Genomic DNA, 17,281 nt, shown 5'->3' on the forward strand with positions numbered 1-17,281 from the left:
GTTCCTCAAAAAAATGTTGGGATTTGGAATGGCATTTTATTGAATCCATAATTAATTTGCAGAGAATTGACCCATTGATATAATTGAACTTCTTATTCTTGAACAGTATTTCTATTTGTTTTCCCTCAGTAACTTTCAATAATGTTTTATAATGATTTCCATACAGGTTTTGTACAACATTTGTAAGATATATTCCTAAGTACTTATTGCTATTATAAATGGTATTCTTGTTTGTTGCTAGTATACAAAATGCAAATGAATTTTATAAGTATATTAATTACAATCCCACCTTGCTAAACGTACCATTTCTTATAATTTGTTTGTAGATTTGGGGGTTTTTTTTGTAAAAAAAATCATATGAATTGCAAATCTATATAACTTTGATTTTTCTTCTGTTATGCACTGTCTAGAACCTCTACTTCACTGCTGAAGAGAAGCAATGATTTCAGGCTTTTTGGTCTTGTTCCTGATTTTATTTTTATTTTCATTTATTTATTTACTTACTGCTCCTGATTTTAATGTGATTATATCTAACACTTCATTAATTAAAATGATGTTTGCTACAGGTTTCCAATAGTTAACCATTTATCAGGCTGAGGAAACACAGCAGTCCTCGCCTCCCATCCACTCTTCACTTTTTGCAGTTTCAGTTACCTGGGGTGCTCTGCAGTCCAAAAATATTAAATAAAAAATTCCAGAAATAAACAATAAGTTTTAAATTGCGTATAGCTTTTATTATGTATATTGCTGTAATTGTTCTTTTTTTTTTTAAGATTTTATTTATTTATTTGACAGAGAGAGAGAGACAGCTAGACAGGGAACACAAGCAGGGGGAGTGGGAGAGGGAGAAGCAGGCTCCCGGCTGAGCAGGGAGCCCGATGCGGGGCTCGATCCCAGAACCCTGGGATCACGACCTGAGCCGAAGGCAGATGCTTAACAACTGAGCCACCCAGGCGCCCCTCTATTTTATTATTAGTTCCCATTGTTAATCTCTTACTGTGCCTACTTTATAAGTCACACTTTATCACCAGTATATATGTACGGGAAAAGACGTGGTACAGCTCGCCCAAACACTGCCGGTGTTGGAAGCATGGGATGCTGACCTCCACTGCCCTGCAGTTGAAAATCCGTGTGTAACTCTTGATTCCCCCAAAACTTAACTACTAACAGCCTACTGTTGACTGGAAGCTTAACAATAACAAAAACAGTTGATTAACACATACTTTGTATGTTGTATGTATTGTACAAGGTGTTCTTACAATAAACTAAGCTAGAGAAAAGAAAACATTAAGAAAATCATAGGAAGAGAAAATACATTTATAATACTCTATGGTATTTACCAAAAAAAAATCCACATAAAAGTGGATCTGTGCAGTTCAAACCCACGTTGTTCAAGGGTCAACTGTACTCATAGGGTTCGGTACTATCAACAGTCTCAGGCATCCACTGGGGGTCTTGAGACATATCCCCCACACATAAGGGGGGACTATTGTACTTTGGCCTTCCAGTTTGCTAAGAGTTTTAAAGTATAAATTGTTATTTTTTTTCTACTTGTTTTTCTGTATCTGTTGGAATAATTAATGTGGTTTTTCTCCTTTAATCTACCAACTGGCAATTATATTTATACATTTTCTGAAGTTAGATCACCTTTTTATTCCTAGGAAAAACCCAATTTGGTATGATATTATCTTTCTTATATACAGATGAATTTGGATTTTGTTTAGAATTCTTAATCCACACTTAAGAGTAAGAATGGCCTCTAATTTTCCTTTCATGTGCAATCTTTATCAGCTTTGGTATCATTGTTATACTGGCCTTACAAAATGATTTAGAAATATTACCTTCTATTCTCCTGAAATTTTGACAGAACACTTCTGTGATACAATTTGGGCTTGGTGATTTTGGGGTATGTGTGTGTGTGTGTGTGTGTTGTGTGTGTGTAAGTGGGGATATTTTTAAATACCAATTCAATATCTTTAATAATCATAGAACTATTCAGGCTTTTTACTTCTTCTCAAGTCAGTTTGATAAATTATGATTTTCTAGGAATTAGTCCATTTATTTTTTTTAAAGATTTTATTTATTTATTTCACAGAGAGAGAGAGACAGCACAATCAGGGAGAGTGGCAGGTAGATGGAGAAGCAGGCTCCCCGCTGAGCAAGGAGCCTGATGTGGGGGCTCCATCCCAGAACCCTGGGATCATGACCTGAGCCGAAGGCAGACTCTTAACCAACTGAGCCACCAAGGCGCCCCAGTCTATTTATTTTTTTGTGTTTAAATTTATTTGCATGCAAATTTTCATGGCATTCTGAGCATTTTAATATCTGTCCATCTGGGGTTATATCTCTTTTTAGCATTTCTAATAGTTTGAGCCTTTTAGTTACTTTCATTAAAAAAAAAAAATCATTCTCACCAGAAATTTTATATTAGTAAAAAAAGACAAAAGTTTGACTTTGAAGAAAGTCTGTTTTATCTTTAATTTTCATTAATTTCTCTCTTCGGCCTTATTTTCCCTCCTTTCTGCTTTCTTTGTTGTTTTTCCTACTCCTTAATTTTTATACCTACCTATTGACTTTTTTTCTAGTATAACATTTAAAGACATTAATGGGACGCCTGGGTGGCTCAGTCGGTTAAGCGGCCGCCTTCGGCTCAGGTCATGATCCCAGGGTCCTGGGATCGAGTCCCACATCAGGCTCCTTGCTCGGCAGGGAGCCTGCTTCTCCCTCTGCCTGCTTCTCCCCCTGCTTGTGTTCTGTCTCTCTCTCTGACAAATAAATAAATAAAATCTTAAAAAAGAAAAAATAAAGACATTAATGTTTCTTACAATATTGATCTCACTGTATTCCACAAGTGTTGGTATGTGGAGTTTTCATCTTTTTTCATTTTTAAAGCATATTCAAATTTCCACTGTAGATTTCATCTTTAATCCACATTTTAATTATGTCTGCTTTCTAATTTCCAAATAAGGAGGATTTTTTTTCCTTATATGTATGTTTAATTATACTGTGGTCAATTATGACACCACTTATTTGAAATGTATTTAAATATGCATAGTAAGTGGTCAGCCTTTATAAATGACCTAAGTGTACTTGAAAAGAATATGTATTCTTTGATTATTGGGTACACAGTTCTATAGTAAACTATAAGTTTGTTAATTATGTTGTTCTAATAGTCTAAATCCTTACTAGTTTTTGGTGTTTGACTTACCAAAAATTAGAATCTCTCATTAGGATACTGAATTTATTGATTTCTGTGTATTTCTATCAATTTTTAAAGTTACTTTTATTAGGTGTATATAAGTTTAGATTTATATCTTTCTGGTGATTTGAATTTCTGTCCTTATGTAGTAATAATCTTTGTTACCAGTAATTTAAAAAAATTTTAGGGGCGCTCAGTCAGAGCATCTGACTCTTGGTTTCAGCTCAGATCATGATCTCAAGTTGTGAGATTGAGCTGTTGGGCTCTGCAAGAGCGGAGTCTACTTGAAATTCTCTTCCTATCTCCCTCTGCCCCTCCACCCGCTCACACACACTCTCTAAAATAAATAAATCTTAAAAAAAAAAAATAGGGGTACCTGGGTGGCTCAGTTGGTCAAGCATCTGTCTTTGGCTCAGGTCATGATCCTGGGGTCCTGGGATCAAGTCCCATGTTGGGCTCCCTGCTCAGTGGGGAGCCTGCTTCTCCCTCTCCCTTGCCCCTCCCCACTGTTCATACTCTCTCTTGCTCAATCTCTCAAATAAACCTTTAAAAAATAAAATTAAAATTAATTTAATAATTTTAAATCTATTAATATTGGAGGAGCAAGATGGCAGAGGAGTAGGAGACCTAAATTTGGTCCTCTCTCAGGAATTCAGCTAGATAGTTATCAAGCCATTCTGAACACCTACAAACTCAACAGGAGATCGAAGAAAATAATAGCAGCAATTCTATGAACAGAAAAGCGATCACTTTCTGAAAGTCAGATTCTATCCCTTCATTGTACTTAACCTTATTTTTTGTATATTTATAAGTTTTTCTTTCTTTAAAATTTTGGGATACAGTTTCTTCTAACAGACCAAAATATACCCTAAATCTAGTGTATGGCTTTGTTCTACTCTCTCGCCTGATCACATTCTCTTTTTTTCTTCTTCTTTCTTTTTTCAACCAACTTCTCATCTTATCGATTCCTTTTTTAAAATCTTTTTTAATTTTCATCTTTACAGTCATATTCCATCCCTTCATCAGATTTACCCTTATTTTTTTTTAAAGATTTTATTTATTTATTTTGACAGAGGGAGACACAGCGAAAGAGGGAACACAAGCGGAGGGAGTGGGAGAGGGAGAAGCAGGCTCTCCACTGAGCAGGGAGCCTTATGTGGGGCTCAATCCCAGGGCCCTGGGATCATGACCTGAGCCGAAGGCAGACGCTTTATGACTGAGTCACCCAGGCGCCCCTACCCTTATTTTTGTATACATAAAAGTTTTTCTTTCTTTAAAATTTTGGGAGGCAGTTTCTTCTAACAGACCAAAATACACCCAAAATCTAGTGTGTGGCTCTCTTCTATTCACCAGCCTGATCATATTCTTTTTTTTTTTTTCCTTTCTTCTCCCCCCCAGTTTTGGGTCCCATCTGATTTGTTCAGTGTATATTTTTCTGGGGTCGTTGTTACCCTTTTAGCATTTTGTTCTCTCATTCATCTATTCTTCTCTGGAAAAAATGACAAAATGGAAAAACTCACTTCAAAAAAAAGAGCAAGAGGCAGTACTGACTGCCAGGGACCTAATCAATACGGACATTAGTAAGATGTCAGAACTTGAGTTCAGAATGATGATTATAAATACACAAGCTGGGCTTGAAAAAAGCATAGAAGGTACTAGAGAATCCCTTTCTGGAGAAATAAAAGAACTAAAATCTAACCAAGTTGAAATCAAAAAGGCTATTAATGAGGTGCAATCAAAAATGGAGGCTCTAACTGCTAGGATAAATGAGGAAGAAGAGAGAATTAGTGATATAGAAGACCAAATGATGGAGAATAAAGAAGTTGAGAAAAAGAGAGATAAACTACTGGATCACGATGGGAGAAATCGAGAGATAAGTGATACTGTAAGACAAAACAATATTAGAATAATTGGGATCCCAGAAGAAGAAGAAAGACAGAGAGGGGCAGAAGGTATACTGGAGCAAATTATAGCAGAAAACTTCCCTAATTTGGGGAAGGAAACAGGCATCAAAATCCAGGAGGCAAAGAGAACCCCCTCAAAATCAATAAAAACAGGTCAACACCCCGACATCTAATAGTAAAACTTACAAGTCTCAGAGACAAAGAGATAATCCTGAAAGCAGCTCGAGACAAGAGGTCTGTAACCTACAACAGTAAAAACATTAGATTGGCAGCAGACCTATCCACAGAGACCTGGCAGGCCAGAAAGGACTGGCATGATATATTCAGGGCACTAAACGAGAAAAATATGCAGCCCAGAATACTATATCCAGCTAGGCTGTCACTGAAAATAGAAGGAGAGATAAAAAGTTTCCAGGACAAACAAAAACTAAAAGAATTTGCGAATGCCAAACCAACCCTACAAGAAATATTGAAAGGGGTCCTCTAAGCAAAGAGAGAGCCTAAAAGTAACATAGACCAGAAAGGAACACAGACAATATACAGTAACAGTCACCTTACAGGCAATACTATGGCACTAAATTTGTATCTTTCAATAGTTACCCTGAATGTAAATGGGCTAAATGCCCCAATCAAAAGACACAGGCTATCAGATTGGATAAAAAAACAAGACCCATCGATATGCTGTCTGTAAGAGACTCATTTTAGACCCAAAGACACCTCCAGATTTAAAGTGAGGGGTGGAAAACCATTTACCATGCTAATGGACATCAAAAGAAAGCTGGGGTGGCAGTCCTTATATCAGACAAATTAGATTTTAAACCAAAGACTATAATAAGAGATGAGGAAAGACACTATATCATACTTAAAGGGTCTATCCAACAAGAAGACCTAATAATTTTAAATATCTATGCCCCTAACATGGGAGCAGCCAATTATATAAGCCAATTAATAACAAAATCAAAGAAACACATCAACAATAATACAATAATAGTAGGGGACTTTAACACCCACCTCATTGAAAGGGACAGATCACCTAAGCAAAAGATCAACAAGGAAATAAAGGCTTTAAATGACACACTAGACCAGATGGACTTCACAGATATACTCAGAACATTCCATCCCAAAGCAACAGAATACACATTCTTCTCTAGAGCACATGGAACATTCTCCAGAATAGATCACATCCTGGGTCACAAATCAGGTCTCAACCAGTACTAAAAGATTGGGATCATTCCCTGCCTATTTTCGGACCACAATGCTTTGAAACTAGAACTCCAATCAAAAGAGGAAAGTTGGAAAGAACCCAAATACATGGAGGCTAAAGAACATCCTACTAAAGAATGAATTGGTCAACCAGGAAATTAAAGAAGAATTTTTAAAAATCATGCAAACAAATGAAAATAAAAACACAACTGTTCAAAATCTTTGGGATGCAGCAAAGAGGTAAGTATATACCAATACAAGCCTTTCTCAAGAAACAAGAAAGGTCTCAAAATACACAACCGAACCCTACACCTAAAGGAGCTGGAGAAAGAAGAGCAAATAAAGGCTAAACCCAGCAGGAGAAGAGAAATAATAAAGATCAGAGCAGAAATCAATGAAATAGAAACCAAAAGAACAGTAGAACAGATCAACGAAACTAGGAGCTGGTTCTTTGAAAGAATTAATAAGATTAATAAACCCCTGGCCAGACTTATTAAAAAGAAAAGAGAAAGGACCCAAATAAATAAAATCATGAATGAAAGACGAGAGATCAGAACCAACACCAAAGAAATACAAACAATTATAAGAACATATTATGAGCAACTATATGCCAGCAAATTAGACGACCTGGAAGAAATGGATGCATTCCTAGAGACGTATAAACTACCAAAACTGAACCAAGAAGAAACAGAAAACCTGAACAGACCCATAACCAGTAAGGAAACTGAAGCAGTCATCAAAAATCTCCCAACAAACAAGAGCCCAGGGCCAGATGGCTTCCCAGGGGAATTCTACCAAACATTTAAAGAAGAATGAATACCTTTTCTTCTGAAACTGTTCCAAAAAATAGAAATGGAAGGAAAACTTCCTAAGTCATTGTATGAGGCCAGCATTACCTTGATCCCAAACCCAGACAAATACCCCATCAAAAGGGAGAATTACAAACCAATATCCCTGATGAACATGGATGCAAAAATTCTCACCAAAATACTAGCCAATAGGATCCAACAGTACATTAAAAGGATTATTCACCATGACCAAGTAGGATTTATTCCTGGGCTGCAAGGTTGGTTCAACATCCACAAATCAATGTGATACAATACATTAATAAAAGAAAGAACAAGAACCATATGATACTCTCCGCAGATGCAGAAAAAGCATTTGACAAAGTACAGCATCCTTTCTTGATTAAAACTCTTCACAGTGTAGGGATAGAGGGTACATACCTCAATATCATAAAAGCCATCTATGAAAAACCCACAGCGAATATCATTCTCTATGGGGAAAAACTGAGAGCTTTTCCCCTAAGGTCAGGAACATGGCAGGGATGTCTACTATTATCACTGCTATTCAACATAGTACTAGAAGTCCTAGCCTCAGCAATCAGACAACAGAAAGAAATAAAAGGCATCCGAATTGGCAAAGAAGAAACCAAACTCTCACTCTTGCAAATGATATGATACTTTATGTGGAAAACCCAAAAGACTCCACCCCAAAACTGCTACAACTCATACAGGAATTCAGTAAAGTGGCAGGATATAAAATCAACCCACTAAAGTCAGTGGCATTTCTATACATCAACAACAAGATAGAAGAAAGAGAAATTAAGGAGTTGATCTCATTTACAATTGCACCCAAAACCATAAGATACCTAGGAATAAATCTAACCAAAGTGGCAAGGAATCTGTACTCAGAAAACTATAGAGTAACTCATGAAAGAAATTGAGGAAGACACGAAGAAATGAAAAAATGTTCCATGCTCATGGATCGGAAGAACAAATATTGTGAAGATGTCAATGCCACCTAGAGCAATCTACACATTTAATGCAATCCCTATCAAAATACCATCAACTTTTCCCAAAGAAATGGAACAAATAACCCTAAAATTTGTATGGAACCAGAAAAGAACCCGAATAGCCAGAGGAATGTTGAAAAGGAAAAGCAAAGCTGGCGGCATCACAATTCTGGACTTCAAGCTCTATTACAAAGCTGTCATCATCAAAACAGTATGGTACTGGCACAAAAACAGACACATAGATCAATGGAACAGAATAGAGAGCCCAGGAATGGACCCTCAACTCTGTGGTCAACTAATCTTCGACAAAGCAGGAAAAAACATGCAATGGAAAAAAGACAGTCTCTTCAACAAATGGTGTTGGGAAAATTGGACAGCCACATGCAGAAGAATGAAACTGGACCATTTCCTTACACCACACACAACAATAGACTCAAAATGGATGAAAGACCTAAATGTGAGACAGGAATCCATCAAAATCCGAGAGGAGAACACAGGCAGCAACCTCCTCAACCTCAGCCGCAGCAACTTCTTCCTAGAAACATCACCAATGGCAAGGGAAGCAAGGGCAAAAATGAGCTATTGGGACTTCATCAAGATAAAAAGCTTTTGCACAGTAAAGGAAATAGTCAACAAAACCAAAACACAACCGACAGAATGGGAGAAGGTATTTGCAAATGACATATCAGATAAAGGGCTAGTATCCAAAATCTATAAAGAACTTCTTAAACTCAACACCCAAAGAACAAATGATCCAATCAAGAAATGGGCAGAAGACATGAACAGACATTTCTGCAAAGAAGACATCCAAATGGCCTACAGATACATGAAAAAGTGCTCAACATCACTTGGCATCATGGAAATACAAATCAAAACCTCAATGAGATACCACCTCACACCAGTCAGAATGGCTAAAATTAACAAGTCAGGAAACGACAGATGTTGGCGAGGATGTGGAGAAAGGGGAACCCTCCTACACTGTTGGTGGGAATGCAAGCTGGTGCAGCCACTCTGGAAAACAGTATGGAGGTTGAAAATAGAGCTACCCTATGACCCAGCAATTGCACTACTGGGTACCTACCCCAAGATACAAATGTAGTGATCCGATGGGGCACGTGCACCCCAATGTTTATAGCAGCAATGTCCACAATAGCCAAACTATGGAAAGAGCCTAGATGTCGATCAACAGATGAATGGATGAAGAAGCTGTGGTACACACACACACACACACACACACACACACACACACACAGGAATATTATGCAGCCATCAAAAAAATGAAATCTTGCCATTTGCAACGACATAGATGGAAGTAGAGGGTGTTATGCTAAGCGAAATAAGTCAATCAGAGAAGGACAATTATCATATGATCTCACTGATATGAGGAATTTGAGAAACAAGACAGAGGATCATAGGGGAAGGGAGGGAAAAATGAAACAAGATGAAACCAGAGAGGGAGACAAACCAAAAGAGACTCTTAATCTCAGAAAACAAACTGAGGTTTGCTGGAGTGGAGGGGGGTGGGAGGGATGGGGTGGCTGGGTGATGGACATTGGGGAGCATATGTGCTATGGTGAGCGCTGTGAATTGTGTAAGACTGAAGAATCACAGACCTGTACCCCTGAAACAAATAATACATTATATGTTAATAAAAAAATAATAAAAATAAATAAATCTATTAATATTAATACCTACATCAGGATTCTTTTAGTGTTTCCCAAGTAGAACTTTTTCCATACCTTTACTTTCAATTTTTGTGTCCTTATGCATTACATGCCCCTTGTAAAAAGCATTTAACTGGATTTTTAAAACATTCCAATCTAACTATGTCTGTCTTTTGACATTTAGTCCACTTAGATATATTGTCATTATTAGTATGTCTGGATTATTTCAACCTATTCTTATTTTTTTTCTTTTTATTTGTACCACTTTTTTAATGCCTCCCTTCCAGTCCCCCCTTTTCTGGTTGATTTTAGATTTAACTTTTTCGTTTTGTTTTGTTTTTACTTTGCTACTAATATAGAAGCTATACACTTTGTTTCTAACTTTTAGTACTCACCGTAGGTATTTTAAATATTTATGTATAACTTAAAGCTTTAACATAATATTTAACCCATATTCCCTTAGAATACTTAATTCTTCTTGCTATCTCTCAACTTACTTTTTATTGTGCCCAGTATTTTATTTGTCCTTTTTATAAAGCCCCCAATCAGATATTATTTTATATAGACAATGCTCATTTAGACTTACCAATTTCTCATGCTTACCATTTTTCTTTTCTCATTATTCCTTCTTGTATCTCAAATATTGCCTGAGATCAATTGCCTTTTTCTTTAATTACATGCCTTAGAAGTTTCGTTAGTGAATGGCAGGTGGTGGTTCAGTTTTTTATTATCTGAATATATATTTATTTGGTCTTTATTCATAAAAGATAGTTTTGTTGGGTATAGAATTCTAGGTTGAAAGTTAGTTTTCCTTTCAGCACTTTGCCATTTTGATGTTGAGAGGCTTACAGTCAGTCCAATTATTGACCTTAAGTAGGTGATAAGATTTTTTTTCTATTTAAAAAATTTTTTCTCCTTATGTGTTCTCCTGTTACTTAAGATGTGTCTGGATTTGCCATTTATCTTGCTTTTTTAAAAAATCTGTAGATCTAGGTTTCCTTAATTCTGGGAAATTGTTAGCCACTAGGTCTTCAAAAATTGCCTCTCCTCCATTCTCTCCTCCCAAGAATTCATCTTGATATATGCTAGACATTCTTATTATCTTCCACATCTTCTATCTCTCATGTTTTCTAATGCCTGGATTCTCTGTGCTACATTCTAGATAATTCCTAATGCTCTATCTTCCACTTCTGCAATTTTCTCTGTTATGTCTAATTTGCTGTTTAGCTTACATACTGAATTCTTTATTTCAATGATTATATTTTCTATTCCTAAAGCTTCCAATTTATTTTTAATCTGCCTGGTCATTTTTAATAATCTCTTATTTCTTGCTCATGTTTGTGATTTCTTCATAGTTTCTTTAAACATTTCATTTGGAGTTAGAGAGTGTATTCAACAATTCCAATATCTGAAGTCCTTGAGAGTTTAAATCTGTTGTTTGGTATTTCTGTTGATTTTCACATATGATTTTGGTGATCTTGGTTTTTGATTCTCATACTAATGATCTTAATCTGTGGGAATACTTGGACCCCCAAACTGGCACTACTATCTTCTCAGGCAGGATCTGTATTTGCTCTTGTTGAGATCCTGTGAATATGGTCCTCCAATATGGAACCACTTTAGCTCCTTAAAAAAGCTCAGCAAACCCATCTCGCTTATGCCTCAAGGCATTCCATTGCACTGGCTGTTAAATGCCCTCACCTCCAGGACACTTTCTTCCTTTCAAATGTGCCTATCATTCACCACTCTAGTTTGAATCTGTCCCCTGCTTTTCTTTCTTTTAGAGAGTGAGGGGATTGATCTTTGCAGATTTTTCTTAATTTTTAAGGCATTGCTAGACTCCCAGGAATTTCTACCCTAGATCTAATTGTTTTGTAATCGGATAGCCCTTTAGTCATAATGCAACAGTAGTTGGCCAGCACTGTAATTTCAAATTTTTGGTTTTGAGTAATTTGTTTTAAAAGTAAATGGTAATAGTAATGTATATCAACAACTGCCAATAAGTACATCTGAAGTTTGAAGGTTGCATAAAATTAGCAGGAAGATCAGGCTAGAAGTAAAGGTGATATCCAAAGGTAAGTTTCAATGTACCTTATAAACTAAAAGAAATATCTGCAGACATACCAAATCCAAAAATAAATTCCTCAGAAACATGGATAGGAAGCCATTTATGGAGCAAGAGTTATCAGGATGAGCTTATAGCTCAGCCTGAAAAAGCAAAAAAGGTTGTTTTCATTTAAAGCACTTACTTTATGTGGGGTTGCAACCCTGGCTGCTCTTCATAGTCTTCTATGAGGAAAGGCAGATTTTTAGCCCAGTGGTCTTTAAAGCTTCCAGGCAGATCCACGTCAATGTTATATTCCGTAAGAGGAGTATCAAGGTGTGCGTGAAGATATCGAGAATACTCTGCAGATAGGAGACGAGATCTGACACACCCAAATATTGCTAAAGAAATATTTTTTATTGCCGGTTGCCATACAAATACTTTGTAACAAAGCGTTAATTCCAAGAATTCCAAGAACTCTAAGAATTCTAAATGGAGACTCCAAACTGTAGTAAGTCACTATTATTATATGATACAGGGTAACTCAAAATACCAAGATCGAACATAAGCCAGTCAATCTGGGTCCCACTTTAGCTAAGTTTTAATCATTTTTCCATGAACAGCACCAAAGATCTCACTTTTTAGTTGCAGAATCTGAGAAGCCAAGTTCAGTGTCAGACAGAGCCTGGTTCTCTGTCAACTGATATGAATCAACTATGTATATGATTTCATCAACTGACTAACTGCTGCTTATCTCTACAGAAGCAGTGCAGAAAAATACCAGGATATGGAGTGCCCCTCCTTCAGTCTACAGCTCACATGTTCTACTAAACCAGGAAACAAGAGGAAATCATAATTTAGAGTGAGGAGCAATGCTGTCCAGTAGGCAGCCCCTAGCCACCTGGCTAGTGAACACTTAAAATATGGCCCATGTTGGGGGTGTCTGGGTGGCTCAGTCAGTTAAGCATCCAACTCCTGGTTTTGGCTTAGGTCATGATCTCAGGGTCGTGAGATTGAGCCCCGTGTCGGGTTCCATGCTGGGCATGGAGCCTGCTTGAGATTCTTTCTCTCCCTCTCCCTCTTCTCCCGCCCCCACTGCTCGCGCTTGTGCACACACTCTCTCAAAAAAGAAAAATAAAAGTATAAAATGTAGCCAAAGTGACCGAGAAATTGTATTTTAAATTTTAATCTAATTAATCTAAATGTAAAAATTGATATTTGAGTCAATTATTAGAAAACTTCAGAATGTTTGGAACAACTCACATATATGAATCTACTCTTTGATCTTTAAATTTTATGAAACAAGACTTCAAATTAAGAATTTCCAATGAAAATTTAACATCCTAACTGAGATGTAAGTATAAAGATGTACTATAAGTATAAAATACACATCAGATTTCAAAGACTTGGTACAAAAAAATAATGTAAGATACCTAATGATATTAATGAATAGTGTTTTCATATTAATTATATGTTGAACTGATATCATGCATATGTCAAGTCAAATAAAATGTATTATTAAAATTAATTCCACATGATTATTTTTACTTTTCTCGTGGCTACTAGAAACTTATAACTCCAGGGCTCATAATTTTTTACAGTTGGAGAGTACTGGCATGAGAGGGTTAATGATGACAAAGGAAAGAGCAGAAGAGGAAGTAAAGGTTTGTGCTCTGCATGAACAATAAAAATATTATCATGATGAGCACTGAGAATGTACAGAATTATTGAATCATTATATTGTGTGCCTCAATCAAATATAACACTAAATGTTAATTGTACTTCAATTAAAAAATCGATTTGAAACAAAACAAAACAAAAAAAAAACCAAAAAATGCCATTACATATGGCAGAGAAAAAGTGAGACTCTGACAAACCAAAGATAGCTTAAAGATTGGCTTTCTTCCTCATCCCAACTGAATGTCTCCAAAGTATGTGAGAATTGTGAAATGAAGGAATGACAGATCAAAGATACCAAGTTTACATTTAACAGTTAAAAATCTCAGAAAATGTTACTTTCCTCTGACTCCTAGGTCTCTAGACGAGATGTGATGAGACACATCGATACCCAGATGACTGTCACTTTCAGCTCAAAATAGGTTTTTCTGACTTGAGTAAAATATTTCTAACTTAAAAAAGAAAAAATATGTAGGCAGTGGCAAAGTACTGGACCAATCTTTAGAAGACAGGGGCCCAGGAACACCTGGGTGGCTGTCAGTTAAGTGTCTACCTTCAACTCAGGTCATGATCCCAGGGCCCTGGGATCGAGTCCCACATCAGGCTCCTTGCTCAGCAGTGAGCCTGCTTCTCCCTCTGCCTGCCCCTCCCCCTGCTCCTGCTCGCTCTCTCTCTCTCTGACAAATAAAAAAATAAAATCTTATAAAAAATATTTTAAAAAAAATAGAAGAGGGGCCCTATCCAATCCAGGTACTGCCACTAACCAAGGCGGGGGGGTGGGGGTGGGGGCTATGATCAAGCTACCTCGTGTCTTCGAGACTCAGCTGTCTCCTACAGAACATAAGAGAGACAAGCAATATGATTTCTGCAGCTCTGAGCATTAAAATTCAATGACTGAGCCATTTTGTGACTTACCTCGGAGATATTTCACTTTCAGATACTCTGGGCTAGCCTTCTGGCCCGGGAGAGGATCATTTAGCATGACTTTAGTCTGTGCTTTTATTCCTTCATAGAACTGTCCCATGGCAACATGGCTGAGCCCTTTCATGTACTGGCACACCTCATTATAGGGCTCGAGCTGCAGACACCGCTGACGCAGAAGGAGAAAATGCTCTATTAGTATCAGTACAGTCGCGGATGAGCTTTAAGTGCTTTATTCTTCAGTCTGGAGTTGGAAAGTTTTCCCTCCAGGCTAAATCACACCAAATACATGCTCTGTAAAGTAGTCTTTAAGACATGGCAATTGTTTTCTTTCTTTTTGTTAAGGTGTAAACACTCTTCCTGGCCCTCCTCCCTATTCATCCCACTCAAGGTCACCGAAGAAAAATCCGAGAGCTGTTTCGGTGTTTCTCACTTAGGGATGCCCACCTTGAAGTTTTTCAGGGCTTCCTGCAGGCTGCCATGGTGATAAAGCATCGTTCCCCGAAGCTGCAGGGTCTGCACATGATTTTGGTTGAGCAACAGTGCCTTCTGAAAGCTCTCGGTGGCAGCTTCGAAATTGCCCAGTTCTCTAGGTATTTAACAACAGTTATGAGCACAGTGCAGAACATTTCAGTGGACACACAGAGTAAGTTAGCCTCAGGATTACAGTCCCATATGTGAATCAGATACCTTGATGTGGATGTTCTTCTCTAATTTACCATTCTACAGCTCAGCTACATCCCACTTACTTTTCCTAAACTTTACCAGATTATAGGATAACCACAAAGCCCTTGAAAGTCTTTGGGGGAAAATGAATTTATTGATTTCCAAAGGCAAGTGCTTGTTCAAATCCTTTTCCCCCATTCATGAGCTCCCACCCATAAAAAACTGTGTAAATTTTAGTATTTAGATAAAACCATACTTCTTCTTTGGGAAAAAACAAAAAAACAACTATGTAGGTTACAATCATACACAGGGTCATCATTCAGAGGCTTAAAATTGTATATTTCTGTCACAGAAGTTACTTCACTTAAAATCTCGTAAATCATTTCATAATTTAAAATTTTTTTAAAAAGTATATTTTAGAGTTGTGATCACTTCAGAGTGGAAATAATTATTGCCAGCCTTCTTTTACATATTACATTTTTACAAATAATAAAAGCACCTTCAAAATGTCCCATGTGTCAATTTTCTGTAAATAATGAATATTTTTATATAATACAACACTCGCTTATATTTCTATAGCACTTTACTAATTACTCTGGGTGCTTTCAAATCTCTTTTCAATGTATGTCCCCAACAATTCTGTGGGACAGCAAGGATAAAGGTCATCATTTAAACCCAAGATGAACTCAAAGACACTTTCTTCAAGTTAGTGTAAGAGAGCTTCTCCAACTACCACCATCACATAAATAACCCCTTGAATTCAATCCTTCCCGAGTGAGGTGCCAACAGTTTTGAAGGGGATCTCGGTCACTGTGTCTTTTTTAACTTTCACAGAACCTTGCAAGTGAGAACCCTGAAGCTCAGGGAAGTTAAGGACACACAAGTATGAAATGGGCAATCTAGAACTAGAACCAAATCTCCTGACTCCTGAATGCTGAGCCCCTTCTTTCACACCATGCAATCTCCTTTTCGGGTCAGAGTGTAAAAATTGTTGAAAGCCAAAAGTCAGAGTAAGCTCTACTACTGGTCAGGGTAACACGTGAAGTCAGGACACCAGAGTCTAGGCACAACTTCTCACTCCTGATACAGATGCATAATAACTATATCAAAATCAATCACACTGATGATAGGGATGCAGCATAATTTTCCATCCCTTTAATCTAGGAATCTTCAAATGATCACAGTGATGTGGGAATTAACCTTACTTATCGCCTAGAAAAGCACCAGTATCTATGACTCAACAGCGTATAATGCCACTATTCAAAACAATAACCCTTGGGAGAGGGGGAAAAGATGGCGGAGGAGTAGGGGACCCTATTTCAACTGGTCCCTGGAATTGAGCTGGATATCTACCAGACCACTCTGAGCACCCACGAAACCAGCCTGAGATGTAAGAAGATCTGGACCTCTACAAACAGAATATCGCAGGCAGTTGGTTTTGAGGTACGAGGTGGGGAGCCGTGATCCTGCGGGCAGATATCGGAGGATAAACGGCAGCGGGAGGGTGCCTGGCCATGGGGATCCTAACCGCCGGTGAGCAACAGCCTCGCGCACTGCGGACGGGGCACAGACTCGCAGACCGGTAGCGGCGGGGAAAGGACTCTAGGGCAGCCCCCGGGGCGGAAACCCAGAGCGGCGGGGTCGCGCTGGCAAACTGCAGCCCCCGGACGGAAACCCGGAGCGACAGGGTTGCACACGCGTGAACTGGGAGCGGCTGGCGGTTTTAGAAGCACAAAGGGCAGAGACGGGCCCCGACCCGGAGGCAGGACTGGGAGCGCTGCGGAGGGGCACATAACCCAGGACGCTGCAGTTTATAGCAGCACGGACAGAAACGGAGACAGTGTGGCCTGGAGAGCTCACTGAAGAACAGACTGCGGTCTCTCTGCTCTGAGGCAGAGGGTTGGAAACGGTCTCTTCTGCTCTGACTCGCGGAAGAGACGCGGAAAGCCGCCAGGGAAAGCCGCCAGAGAACAAAAGCCCCAAAAACTGATTCCCGCTGAGCCCATCCCCCGCCACAGGGGGGCAGGGCAACTCCGCCCAAACAGGGTTGCCTGAGTAACAGCGTGGCAGGCCCCTCCCGCAGAAGACAGGCTGGGAAAACAAGAGGCCAGCAACCCTAAGGTCCCAAGAAAACAGGTGCATCTTGCTTGGGTTCTGGTCAATAATTTGGGCTCTATACATTCCCTCAAACACCCATCAACAGAATGA

The 17,281-nt window shown here is 38.3% G+C and overlaps 1 protein-coding gene across 7 annotated transcripts in view; it reads right to left on the reverse strand.

The window, feature by feature from the left end:
• The window catches only part of TTC13 (tetratricopeptide repeat domain 13), a 91,248-nt gene that overhangs the window by 23,783 nt on the left and 50,184 nt on the right, over positions 1-17,281 (reverse strand). For 6 of the 7 annotated variants that reach the window (XR_004909868.2, XM_036069072.2, XM_036069071.2 and 3 more), the window contains 3 exons: positions 14,855-14,996; positions 14,402-14,576; positions 12,015-12,171 (listed from right to left, as the gene is read on the reverse strand). Coding sequence is in view for 6 of the 7 variants with exons in the window: in XM_036069072.2 (XP_035924965.1) it covers positions 12,015-12,171; positions 14,402-14,576; positions 14,855-14,996 (474 nt within the window). In the remaining variant the exon portion in view is untranslated. The remainder of the gene's footprint in view (positions 1-12,014; positions 12,172-14,401; positions 14,577-14,854; positions 14,997-17,281) is intronic. The other variant, XM_036069070.2, reaches the window with a different exon arrangement.

Source organism: Halichoerus grypus, chromosome 7 (assembly GCF_964656455.1).
Source record: "Halichoerus grypus chromosome 7, mHalGry1.hap1.1, whole genome shotgun sequence".
Classification (NCBI taxonomy): domain Eukaryota; kingdom Metazoa; phylum Chordata; class Mammalia; order Carnivora; family Phocidae; genus Halichoerus; species Halichoerus grypus.